Raw genomic sequence first — 12,897 nt, 5'->3', positions numbered from 1 at the left:
CTTTTTAGCATCAAGCGCAGTTTTGACTTCCAAGAAAGGCTTCTGTGCTTGCTGACCAAGAGGGCTCCGACGTGTCATGAAAAACCAGACTCCAGGCCTGTCTTCAGAACTGTGATTATTATTCAGGTCCCGTGCAGCCCACAGACTAGTGATCACATCACACAGACTAGTGACCACATTTTCAGGGTGATTTATGAATTTTACTTAATAGCTCTCCACAGCATCCCTCTGAATAATTGCCATGATGCCAGCCCGGAGCTGTGGAGCAGAGGAGGATTACGTATCGTGGCCAAGGCCACACGTGGTGGCTGCTGGTTGGAGATCATGAGCACGTGGTCCCTGTGCTGAGCTCAGACCACCTCCATTTCTCTTTGTGATATGTTTTGTGCCCTCATTGCTGACACTTGTTGCATAGTTAGGAAAATTGTGGTGGCAAGTACAGCTATTAAAGGCAAGCCAGTTTTGCTGCTATACATAACTTTCTTCTTATCTCACAGAGTTTTGGAAGGTTAGCTTAAAATCATCTAAAGGTGCCACAATTTTAGATGCCTTGATGTCTGGGCCTAGTCAAGTCAATATTCCTGAAGCATCTTTTTTATGTGGGATGTGAAAAGCCAACAAGGGCTCATTTCCTTTCCATCTAGTGTCCTTTTTTCTTTGTTTTTGTTTTTTTTTTTTCCCCCTGTATGTTTTGAAAGGAGAGGGGAATAATTCTCCCTTGCTTTTCAAGGCAGTTGCTAATGTTACAAGCTGCATGGCTCCTTCAGGTCTTCATGTTTTCCTTCTGACATGCTCTTACAGCTTTCATCCCTGTCCATGCTCTCAGCCTTTTTCTGCTTTTTCCTTTTTCAGCCTTTCATGGGGGACAACTACTGTGACTCCATCAACAACCGAGCCTTCTGCAACTATGATGGTGGGGACTGCTGTGCCTCAACAGTCAAGACCAAAAAGGTAGGGATGCCCTTTCCTCTTTTCACTTGGAATTCCTTGGTGAGTGCTGCTTTGCACCTGGAAAAAAAAACAATTTTTATTAGAAAAGGGGAGGTCCAAGGTCTCAGAAGGACCAAAGACATCATCCCACCATAGGCAGAGTTCTTGTTGGTTCATTTTCAAATTCTGTCTTGATATGCACGTGCATTTCCCATCATAAGCCACCTTATACCTGTGCAAGGCAGGTTCTTAAAGGAATCAGAGCTGTTTGTTCATCCTTACTGTGAATAAACCCATGCTAATCTGCAGGCAAAGGCTGACTGCCTCCAAAACTCTAGACTGTATTCATCAGCAAAGCTGCAGCTACTGCTCAGGAGACCTTCACACAGAAACACTGAGCAGGGGCTATTTGGCCATCCTGATATCCACTCTCAGTGCTCAAAAGGAAAACTAAAGTTTAGGAGTCATTAGAAGAAGAACAGAGAGCAGGAAAAAAGCGTCATGGTAGGCCTGTACTTTGATCTAGGTGTGCCCACATGAGCATAGCTTGCTGACCATCCCTTCTCCAAAGGGACCGAGTGGGACAGAGAAGGGCAGGGCAGCAGAGCTGACTAGAGACATGAAATATCTTCTGCACAGACAGAAACCACATAGACCAGGACCTGCAAATCTTCCAAAAGAGACAACAGGCATGGTTAATGGCAGAGATTTATAAAAACATCATTCAATGTAAGGAGGATGCTTAGGAAAGTGAAATCCACAGTTTCTTATCACACACCAACGAGAGGGTGAATTGATAGTTACCTGCAAGCAGGATCCAATCAAATGGAAGAAAAAATGTGTGTTTGAATGATAGGATGCATTGCCACAGGGTATTGTTAAGAACAAAAAAAGCCCCATTTGAAGTCAGAAAGAGAATAAGCACGTTCGTGGAGGTTACATCCAACAGTGGCTATTAAACAGATGCAGTTCCTGGCTCAGGAATATCCAAACCAATGACTGCTTGAGCCTGGGGAAGGATCTCTCCACACATCCCCCTGTTCTTATGCTTCTTTAACATCCATTTCTGCCCACACTGTTAGAGACAGTGTTGGAGCATTGGAACTTGTGGTTTGAAGCAGTAAAACATTTCATGTGTTTTTAACCAGGATAGATTTTGAACTTGTTTCCTGAAGAAAGGAAAGAAAATTTTACCCTCTGCCATGTGAGATTTTTATCTTGTCTTCAAGATTTGAGTGTAGATCAGAATGAAAATCCAGCTGTATTAAAACCCTCATATATAGCAGTAAATAGCAAAACTTGAGAGAGCTTGAGCTCAGCGTATGATGTCATCCATGCCACCCATCTGAGGAGGAAAGTCCTCTCTACCACAGGTGAAGGACTGAACCCCTCTCTGCAGTGAACTCTCCTTTCTAAGGCAGCTTTGACTGAAGGCTGCTTTTCCTTGGTTCATTCAAAGATCTCTTACCAGTACAGCACTGTGGGCTGTCTCTGGCCCTTCTGGGAACACTTGGGGAGGGAAGCAGACATGTCTTGGCAAGTGGAAAGAGTTCATTTCTCCACTAGGGAAGAGGTAGTTTTCCTAAATATGCTTTTTTTAGGCCAAATTTTTCCCTGTATTGCTGTGTTTCTTTTGCAACTGGCCCTGTGAGCCACGTGCTGGGAGGGAAGCACGGGCAGGTGAGCTGCTCTGTTCTCCAAGGGTGGAGTAGGTCACGGAGAGCTCATATGGGGCTCCCTGCCGAAACAACCGCTGCAGAGACAAGCGCGGTGACAGGCAGTGGCTCATCTTCAGTATCGTCTCCAAGAAGAGATTCCTATCTCTGGCTGATTTTCCACCTCCTTGGGAGGAGCAGACAAGGGCAAGCACAGCTTGCTCACTGGCCTCACAAGCCCACCAGCTGTGGGGACAGAGCTGGAAGCGCCTGGTAGCTCAGCATGGAGTAGGTCTTCTCCTCCTACAACAGCCTGACTGGGAAACTTTATCTCACTGCCTCCAGGCTTGAGAGCAGGGGATGAAAAATCCCAGGAGGGGCCAGAGGAATGGAAGTGAAGTTGGCTGTGAGGGGACTGACCCAAACCAGCCCCATCAAGACAGGAGCTAGGGGCACAATGTATTGCTGGGGTGGGGACGGGACTGAAAAACAAGGGTTGTGAGTGCTGAATTGAGGGGGGAGAGGGATAGGATTAGGGTTTGGGAGCAGAATTTATAGCTGGGCAGGGAGCTGAGACAGAGTGGGATCTGCACAGAGTCGTGAGCACTTACCAGCCAGGCAAGTCACACTCAAAATCTCTGCTGCTTTGCTGCCACCCAGAAATGAAGTGACCACCCAAGAGGGGGAAAGCACTTTGTAGCCTTGTCTCTTACTGGTGTCTGTGCTACAACTGCCCAGGGCAAGGGGCAAGTGTTTCAGAGGCAGGTCACATGTCTGCTGCGTTTCCCCCACAGAGGGGCAGGTTTTGTAGCTTTTTGGAGATTTCTGCTTCCACTGACTTCACTGGGAGCTGTATCTCTGTGGCCGGGGGAATTAGACTTGCCTTAGTTTGTACTTTAGAAACACCCACTGTAGAGACCACACGGTTTGGGGGCTGAACCACAGAGCCCATCACTTCCTCAGCTCCCATTCAGCTTCCAAAATCTCCTCTCTCCCAAAACATCAACAGCATCCCGGGAGCTGAACAAGGCACTCGGGAGGAGAGAGAAAACCACCTTCTCCTTGCACCTTCCATGCCAAACTCCAGAGGCTGAGACCCAGTTTATTACATTTTTAGGGTAAAGGGGGGGATAATAACCCAGCTGGGGGGGGCAGGGTGTGGAAGCCGAGGAGGCGGCCGGCAGCACCTGCAGCAGCAGCCTTGGGGCCGCAGCTCTCACCTCTGCGAGTTATTTTCCCTTTGACTGAGACCAGATTTCAGGCAAGGCTGTTCAAATGCAGCCCTCCCTTTGAAGAGGTTTATGAGCGGAGCATTACAGGAGATATTCCGAAGGGAAAAACAATGAAAGGTGAGAGAAAAGGGAGCTGAATAAAAATACTCCGCATACCAAACGCTTCCAGCACAGTTTGCCACCTACTTAAAAAGGCACAGTTCTAAAATTCACATTGGGTGTAAAAGCCAAAAACCTGGAGGAGACATAGGAAGGGGTGAGTCCAGCTCTGTTAATTCCAATACCAGATGAGGTTGTATTTTTGTGCAGTTGTAGAAAGAGCGAGACACATGAAAGAGGCTGCTTTGCTCCTTTTCTTTCAGGGTTACATACTATGTGGCAGATGTGTCAGTCTTTTAAAGCCCCTGCAAGTTTACCCATAAATGTCTAACATTTATGCAACACCTGTTTTTCTCCCAAAATGTCACAGGACATTTTACAAGCTTTAGATTTATCATCTTTTCACCATCGCAGCCATTGCTGAGGTGACACATGGTTCACATTTAACAGAACATAGCAACCCCACACATTATTTTAGGAAAGGGCTGAGGATTAATGTTGCATCATGTGAAAATTCAGGAGTTAACAGTCAAGTAAGAGCTGCCTTCAGATCTTTAATGTCCACAAACTGTCAAGATTTAAGTTTCACAGCAATCCCACTGCCCTCCCAAACTGTGAACCAGGCTGTGTGAAAGCAAAACCCCTCAACCCGTGTTCACTTTAATTCCCAGCCTTCTTACTTGACGTGAGATTTTGCACGCTCCCGTTTCGTTGCCCTGAAGATGCACAGGAGATTTCTTTTTCACAGGGCCACGTTTTCCCTTTGCACTGGAGCATTAGCAGCAAATGACCTTGTGAGTTTCTGCGGCGAGGGGGGAACAGAGCGGTGTGACTTATCTGACCGACCGCCGACTAATCAGCACTTAGATAGGAAATAATGAGTATTTGCCCTCCGCTATTCACCATCAGGCTAGAGAGCTTAAAAGAAATCATTAAAAGCCTCTTTTGAATGCTACAAACGGCCACAAATAAATTCGGTCGTACTCTGGGCATAAATTCGAGGCAACTGCAGTCAGCAAACGGGAAAAAGAGACATTCATCAGCTTAATTATTTGTTGTGCGCTAATTGCTCAGCGTCCCCCTGCAGCGGGCGAGGGGCCAGGGCTGGCACAGGGGCGATGCCACCCAGGGAAGCAGGGACACGTCTGCCCCACGGCGCCTGGTGCAGCCCCAGGGAGATAGGCTGCGTGGGGAGCAGGGCCGGTGGCAGGGTCTGCAGCTGGGGCACGGGCCAGGGCTGTGCCACTCGCAGCTTGCCCCGTGCCTGACCCAGGAGCAGCTTTCAGAGACAGGAAGGCCATTGCCGGCCAACCTCCAAGGGAGAGAAAGCTTCTGTTGTGTATCTGGAGGGGATAAAGTCTTCCGTGAAGGACAAAGCAAAATCCCATCTCCTTTTAATCTTCCTACCCTCCTGACCCAGCACAGGTTGCCAACTTCCTTCTGCCTGGCTGCTCTAGGAAGCTGCCTCTCGCTTTGTATCCTGCCACAGATAAAAGAAGATACTATTTTTTAAAGCGTTCAATATGTGACACCGCTAAAGTGAGAATAATAAATAAGCTGGGCATAACTGGCTGCCTCTGGGCTGGCAGCTGCCTGCAAGGGGCTCCTGGGGTGTGTGGCATCGCAGGGAGGGAGGCTGTGGCTATTTCTTTCTGATTAATTTCAGTAAATCATCTCTCCAGTCACTGTTCTTCACTTCTTTTCTCTGCTCCTTCCCTTTTCCCTGCATAAGGCTGTCTAGAAAGGCCTCGCAGAGATCAAAAATGTCTCTCTTTAGGCTCTGCTAATGTGCCTTGTTCCAGACTTGGATCATAGATTTGCTTAGTTGAAGATCTGGTCCCTGCAGATTTAAATACACAGAGTTTGCTGATTTAAAATTCCCCATTCCCCTAACTTAAATCATTTGAAAAGGTGAACTTTCATTCGTCTTCCCTCTCTGTCTTTCCTTTTCATCACATAAGGGGTAAACCTGCAGCTCCTGGGAGAAAAACCTGTCTCACTCAGTTATCACTCAGGTTTTCCCTTGACTGCTTTTCCCCATAGCAAAAAGAAAAATCTTCCCTCCTCTTCAGCCTCTTGACATTTCTGTCCAACACCTTGGAGAGGAAAACCAGCAAGTGCCTCGGCGGAAAACAAATGAGGACTTGTGGTAGAGAGAGGACCATGTGGGATTCATCCAAAGCTTTGCTTATCTAAAAGATAGGCGAGTTATCAAAACCCCTTCAGAGACTTTATGGCCGAGAATTCAAGGCCTAAAGAAAAGAGCTTTGAACTGAGGGGCTACTGCTGGCTCCAGAAGAGATTTCCAAAGACTGTGCCTGTCTCCCAGGAAGGGGGTCTGCTGCACTCCTACCCCTGAGACAACAGAAATAACTAATTCTTGGTATTTTTGAGGAATAATCACCTTCTCCCAGCCCTCTAACTTCAACCCAGACCTGTCTTGGGGGGAATCTTGGGTCTTGTTCCATTGGTTTTGAGGCCATGCACATGATCAGCAGCCCAAATGACCACCCTGGCTGACGAAATTCTGTTTATCCTGAAGAGCTGATGTTCCTACCACGATGCTGCTCCCAACAGCTTGAATGTCCCCAGCCGGGTATGTTTGTCAGCTCTGTGATGAGCTGGTGAGATATAATGAATGGTGGGTGAGCACAGAGGAGAGAAGGATCCCTTGTGGAGTGTTGCTTCACGCCTCTGGAAGTGGCTGAGCGTTGCTGGTCACCCAGGCGTGGGGGTGAACTCACCTCCCCACGAGCTGCTGGTCGCAGGCTCCGTGGTTAGCTGTTGGCCACGTGAGGAGCATTTTCAGTCATGGTTGGTTGAGATGGGAGCTTATTTTGGGGCTCAGAGCTTGGTTTCATAATCGTTCAGGGAGGCTTTCCAGGCGGCGATAAATTAAAAGCAGTGATGGTAGTAGCACATGTTGCCTATCCTGAGAGAACGTTCTTGGCTCCAAGGGACGTGGGGCTTCCCACAACATACAGCGTTCCCAGGGGACGTGCTAGCGGTGGGTGTTTGCTTTGCTACCCGACCTCACTTCATTAGCAAGTGTTACAAAAACCAGCGAACAAACCTTCCCCGCTCCACCGCCAGCTATTTGGCCTCTGGGTGGTCTGGCTCCTTTTAAATCTTTGGTGATTATTTAGAGTAATTACATTCATGTTTGCACAATCGGTAGCACGAGGGTAGGAAGCGCAGCTGATCGCTGAGCAACTGAGCTCCGTGCGGTTTGGCAGAGGGGCTCCGGCGCTCGGCTCGGCGGGCGGGCGTGGATGCGGGGCTCCGTGCGAGCAGGGCTTTCCCAGGGAGCCCTCCTGGCCTTGGGCCATCCCGCTTCCACCGCTTCTGGGGAGGCGGCTCCCGACTGATAGCCGATGGGGAGAGAGGAGCACGGCTGGGGTTCAGCCCAGCTACGTCTTGCTGCACGGCGTTTTGGGGGGGAAGCCCCGGTTAAGGCAAATTCAAGTTTTGAAAAGTGTACATGCTGCACGGAGAGAAGGTTCCCTGTGAGCTTCGTCTTCACCTTTCCCATGCCCTCTGGAGTGGTGCCCTAGGTGTGAACCCGCACACCAACCCCCAGAGTTAAAAGCGGGCTCGCTCTTGTTCCATTATCACAAAACAGCCCTGGTGACCTAAGTGGCCAAAACCTCTGAGAAGCCCCTTGCAAGATGCATTTTTGTCCCTTGTCAGGGAACAAAATCCAAGGCAGTGCTGGAGCTGCGGGGCCCAGGCAGCACAGGGCTGTGACGCTCGGCATGACCTGCCACGCTTATCTGGCCACGCCACGCTTGCCCGCTGGGGCTCTGTCTGCGGGGCCTTCCCAGCCCCTGCTAGGCTTGTCTGGGAGATTTCCCAAACACTTCAGGGCTGAAATCTAACAACAGGCTGTTTCCCAACACTTTGCAGCCCTCCTCTCCCATGTTTCCCTTCCCCCATCGCCTCTAACTCAGTCTCTTCCTCAGGCCTGATCCTGCCTGTCCTGGAGCTGCCGTGACCAGCCCCAAGTGCGTTGCTGGGAGGTGCAGCCGGGTCACCCTGATAGGAGCCTGTGTGAGGGATGAGCTCCAACCCTTTGCAGAACTGTTTCCCATCCCTCCTTGTACCTGTCTGGGATTTCTCCTGTCAACATTCCTACCAATTCCCCACAGACTGGCCTTTCTCAGCAGGGATCTGCCTTGGGATGTCACCAGCCTCTTCAGATGGGTGCTGTGTGGTGAGGGTTGGTGGCCTCGCACTCATTTCATGACCTGGATGTTCTGCACTGGTCTGTGGTATTGTTTTTGTTCCCATAGTCTGGAGCATGGCATCGAGGACAATGCAGCCCTGTTTCTAAGAGGGAGCCTGGGTTTTATCCAAGGTTTCATCACCTAGTGTGGGAAAGGATGCTTACAGCTCCCATACCTTTGTGGAGAGTGGAAGCAGGGGTTCATACGCTGCACAGCGTGGGTGGTGAGTTGTTCAAGGTGGAGGTGTCTCAGACCTCCTGTGCATTACACCCCAGATGTCTTTGCCAGCCTCTTGTCTAGCCCATAAGTCTGCACCAGCTACAATTGCTCCTCTAGGTTCAGAGCCGGGTTTGTCATGCAGTGCACACTCCTGGGGTGACAGATGTGTTTTAGGTTGTCTATTTTCTCTTGAAGATAGGTAGGTCTGTGGCCCAGTGTGAGTCGAGTGTGACCCACATGCCCCTGAGGGCGGTCAGTCCGTGGCACGGCTCTGTTCTGGATCGTCTCCAGGAGATGTGTGCATGTGTAGGGGGGGCATGTGGGTCTGCAGAGCTGTGCTCTTCAGTTGTGCCTTTTTCAACCTATTTTAGTTAGTCTGAGGAGACGAGACCCTGCATCACTTCATCAAAGGCCAAACCAGATCCTAAACTTACTTTTTAGCTTTTTCTCCCTGCCCTTCTTGATACTAGCCAGGTTTTCTACAAGTAGAGATAGATGTAGGTGAAACACGGGACTTGGTGAGTGGAAGGGAGAGGAGCCAATTCTTTAATACTGGCTTTACAATGGGTATATCTGGAAATTTCAGTACAGGTTGTATATTCTGTTAATGAGTTGGGCTTTCACAGACCTATTTAAAAAGAAAAGAAGCAGTTAATCTCAGAGTATGTATATCTGGGCTCCACACCTAAATGGGCTATCATTTAGAGAAAGGTTCAACATTTATTATTTCTAGCAGATCCAGCAGCTTTATTCATGGCTCTGCACTCCAGAGGGCTATCTCTGTACAAGCCCAAGGCAATAAACAGTTCTTCTTCTAAGGGATTTTATGGTTTCTCTGAGTTGGGTACTTGTGAAAGTCCTAGTAGATGTTGTGTGGGGGTTAGATTTCATAAACACCTATGGAGATCAGGTCCTTAGGGAATTCAAATATGCATTTGTTGTAGATGTTGTTTAAAGTGGAAACCCTGCATAAATGCTAAGTGTTTGGAGAATTTTGTCTTGTCTAATATGACTGTGGATGTGCTCATTGCCCATAGAAATCTCAGCCTTTTCACATAATAGAAAACTGATCTCTGGAGCTCACGGCCATAAGACAAAACAATTCATTCATCTGGACAATAGCACTGTAAAAATCAAACTGCATTTAAAAACAACTCTGTGAGGGATATAAAGTGAATAAGGGTAATTATTCTGATCAGGAAGAAATCCTCTTGCACTTGGGCTACCCACTGCTGTGAAGTGCTGCTGGGCCATGAAGCTGTCTGCTCTTGGGGCCATGACTCTGCCCCAGACAGAAAGCTTCTGCCTATGACCACTCTTAGGAGACCAGAGGGTTTCTAGAGGACCACACACAGCAAGACAGTTCTTCTCTGGTGGCTCTCTCTCAGCAGAAACTGTCTGCAATGTAGTAGCAGTCCAATCCAGTCTCCTATGTGCACCTTATGTTGAGGTTGCTCCAACACTAAGCACAGGTTTACAACGTGGTGAGAAAGCAAAGGGGAAAGTGAGGGACTCACAAGAGAAACGGGAGGAGAGGGAATGAGGAAGGTAGGTGACAAGGTCACTTCAAGGTGACACCAAATTCATACGGTGGCGTTTCTGGGATCTTCACACCTGCCACATTTCACTCTCTCTCTTAGCCACGGACAGCAGCAGCGACAAAGCATGGTGGGATGTCACAGCCCTTTTCAGCCACTTTCCTGAAATGCCTGAGTTGGGTGTGTGGTTATTCAATGCTATCTGTGCATCCACCTTCTCCATGAGCCTGGGTCTCCTCTGAGTGCAGGGGCTGCTTAATTGCCTTCGTTAGACCATTACAGACAAACACAGTGATTCCAGGCCAGGGAGAGGACAAAGACTGGTCAAGACAAATGAAAGCATCAGGTTCCCAGATCTCACCTACAACCAGTGGCTTCGTTGTACAACAGGGAGGATTTTTTCAAGTCAAAATCATTGCCAAAGCCAGATTGAACTGAATGATTCAGTATAAAAAATAAAAGCAGGGGAAAACTCCACGCATACTTAAATGTTTTGTTTGAGCGTTTTCAAAGTGCAATAGGTTTTTATTTCAAGACATAACTTTTGCCTTGAAATAGTAATTTTTATTTGTATGTCTTGGAGGGAAAGGTCAAACCTGAACTGTAGCAGATAATCTAAAGCAAAATATTTCCTTCTACACTGAACAAAAAAAAAAGTGCCTTTTTTTTTTTTTCTTTCATGTATCTTCTCTTTTTCCCAGTATTTTAATTCAGTCATTAAACAGTCCCCCCTTCAGCCTCCTCCCCAAACCCCGCCGCTTGCAGATTTCTCTGTTTTCCTATCTAAGAATATTCCTAACTCTGTGATATAAGACAGATCTGCTCTGTCTGGCTTCTGTTGGATCAAGTGACCCTCAAGCTCCAATTGTTTTCTGCAGTTTATAAACTTCTTTGATTTCCAGTTATTTGAATGAATTTGCTTTCTACTTTTTGGATTATCTCTTCTCTTTGCAACATCCACATTTGCACAATTGTAGATTCAGATTATTCACTGGCTGGTTATTTGGCTCATAAGTCATCAAGGCCATGGCTTGATGAGGAGTCATCACCATGTTCTACATGGAGGGTCAGGTCTTCTGGGAACAGCTCTCTAAACCCCAGTTTGGTGATGAGCATTGGCAATTTAATGCCTCTGTCAGCATGTCGCTGCCTTAGGCTCCCCAGCTGTGAAATAAAGCTCCACACCCCTCCGTGCTGTTCTTGTGTGCATCAGGAGAAAGGCATGCTAGAGATGGACACGCAGGGACACGTATGGAAGGTCTGGGTGGAAATGACAGCTATGCATTCAGCGCCGTGCTTGGTCCACATTCCTAGATGTGCTGTTGATGACACACAGGGAACAGGCAGACCCAGGCTCCATAGCCTGGAGAAAAGCATTTATGAAAGAGGGAGGGAACATGTGGTGGCAAAGCCAAGAGGAGCAGAGGGAGCGTGAGCCCTCGCTGGGAATGCTTGGACAGGTTGTGGCACTGTCTTGGAAGGAGTGTAAAGGAGGGGAATGAGGTCATATGCTCAGGCTGTGCAGATGGGAGAAATTCATGGGAATTCACTTCAGGGCAAGCAAGACACTGTTCCACTGCCACCTCTTTTTCTTCATGTAAATACTGTGATGCAAAAGGCCAAAATCAACTTCCGCTAGCCAGGGACTGCAGGCTATTGTTTCAGCTCCTTCCCACGCTTCTCCAGGGAGAGCGTGGACAGATGACAGATCATGCACGTAGCAGTCTCTCACTTGCATTCCTTTGCTGTTCCTCAGTGCCCGTCAGCTGCATCTCTTGACCTGAAACACAACTGGGTTTTAGAGAAGCCCCTGCTGGGCTGCAGCTTCACTGATCTGCTGGGTAGTGTTTGGTTCCGTTCCTGAGGAACTGAGACCAAGAACATTCCTAGTTGAATGCACAAATGGGCTTGGGCTTAGCAGCAGCACTCAAATCGTAGGGCCCTGCTGCAAAATGATACCCTACAGAGTGGAGATTGTGGCCCAGGAGTAGGGTTCACCAAACCCCTCAAGCTGGAGGTGGGTAGGAGTGCTGCAGGGAGGCTGGAGTTGGGACCTGCTGCACCCAGTAGTGTTTGGTGAGCATTTGAGTTGATCATGGGAGGTGAGGGATTCCTAACTTTGCTGCTGTTTAGCATTTGTAGCCTTTGTGGTAAGGATAGTTCTTCAGAAGAGGCTGGCAGTGTAGCGTGAGCCAAGCACTGGGACAAGTACCCCAAAAGAAGCCCCAGAGTTCCCTGAGAAGTATAAGTCTCCCCAGCCAGCTATGCTCATGTGCCTCTTGTGAACTGTTAAGGGAGTATCTGCTTTCCAGCACCTGCATGAGTTGAACAGGTTCTTCTTCACACTTTTCACAGCCTTTCTTCTGGACAAGTACCTCACCTGAGGCCTTAGTGCAGCCCCAGCTCAGCACTGAAGTAAATTACTCTAAAAAAATAACATAGCTGAAGACTGCAACTGACCTCTGAAGGTCTGATTGGTTCTCCAGGGTGCTCTAGTTGTGTTCCTTCCTTCATTCTTTGTGTCTTTGGTTTCCTTCCCCAGGTTACTCCTTTCCCTATGTCCTGTGACCTACAAGAAGAGTGTGCTTGCCGGGACCCCAACGCCCAAGAGCACAACCAGAAAGACCTCCGTGGCTTCAGTCTTGGGTAATGCCAAGCGACGTGGAATGGAGGACCACACTGCTCAAGGCAGGCTAGGAGAGACACCACATCCCTTTTGGTATCATTTTAAACATTTAGCTGCTCAACTGGATGGCATTTCTGCACCAGGGACCCTTAGAATTCAACCAGTCTGCCTTTAATTTTTGCCCAAGGAGAACTCAAAGTAGGGGTTTATGTATTAACTATATCTTAAATAGTGATGATGAGAAGCAACCAACCAAGAGTCAAGCTGAGAAGACTTTCATGTATCAAAATAGCATGTTATGCCCACCTAATTTGAACAATTCCTATCTAGATTCAAGGCGAGAAACAAGCTATTTATGTACACATATTTATA

At 48.1% G+C, this 12,897-nt stretch overlaps 1 protein-coding gene across 1 annotated transcript in view; it reads left to right on the top strand.

The window, feature by feature from the left end:
• Positions 1-12,549, top strand: part of PAPPA (pregnancy-associated plasma protein A, pappalysin 1) — a gene marked incomplete at its 5' end in the record, with an annotated part of 71,698 nt that extends 59,149 nt beyond the window's left edge. Inside the window, 2 exons of the mRNA XM_008945526.1 lie at positions 853-951; positions 12,442-12,549. Coding sequence (XP_008943774.1) covers positions 853-951; positions 12,442-12,549 — 207 coding nt within the window. The remainder of the gene's footprint in view (positions 1-852; positions 952-12,441) is intronic.
• Between the last annotated feature and the right edge of the window lie 348 nt (positions 12,550-12,897).

The sequence above is a fragment of the Merops nubicus genome, unplaced genomic scaffold, assembly GCF_000691845.1.
Source record: "Merops nubicus isolate BGI_N331 unplaced genomic scaffold, ASM69184v1 scaffold5658, whole genome shotgun sequence".
NCBI classification, from domain to species: Eukaryota; Metazoa; Chordata; class Aves; order Coraciiformes; family Meropidae; genus Merops; species Merops nubicus.
The sequence above is the reverse complement of the archived record's forward strand: the minus strand, read 5'-3'. Positions and strand labels throughout refer to the sequence as shown.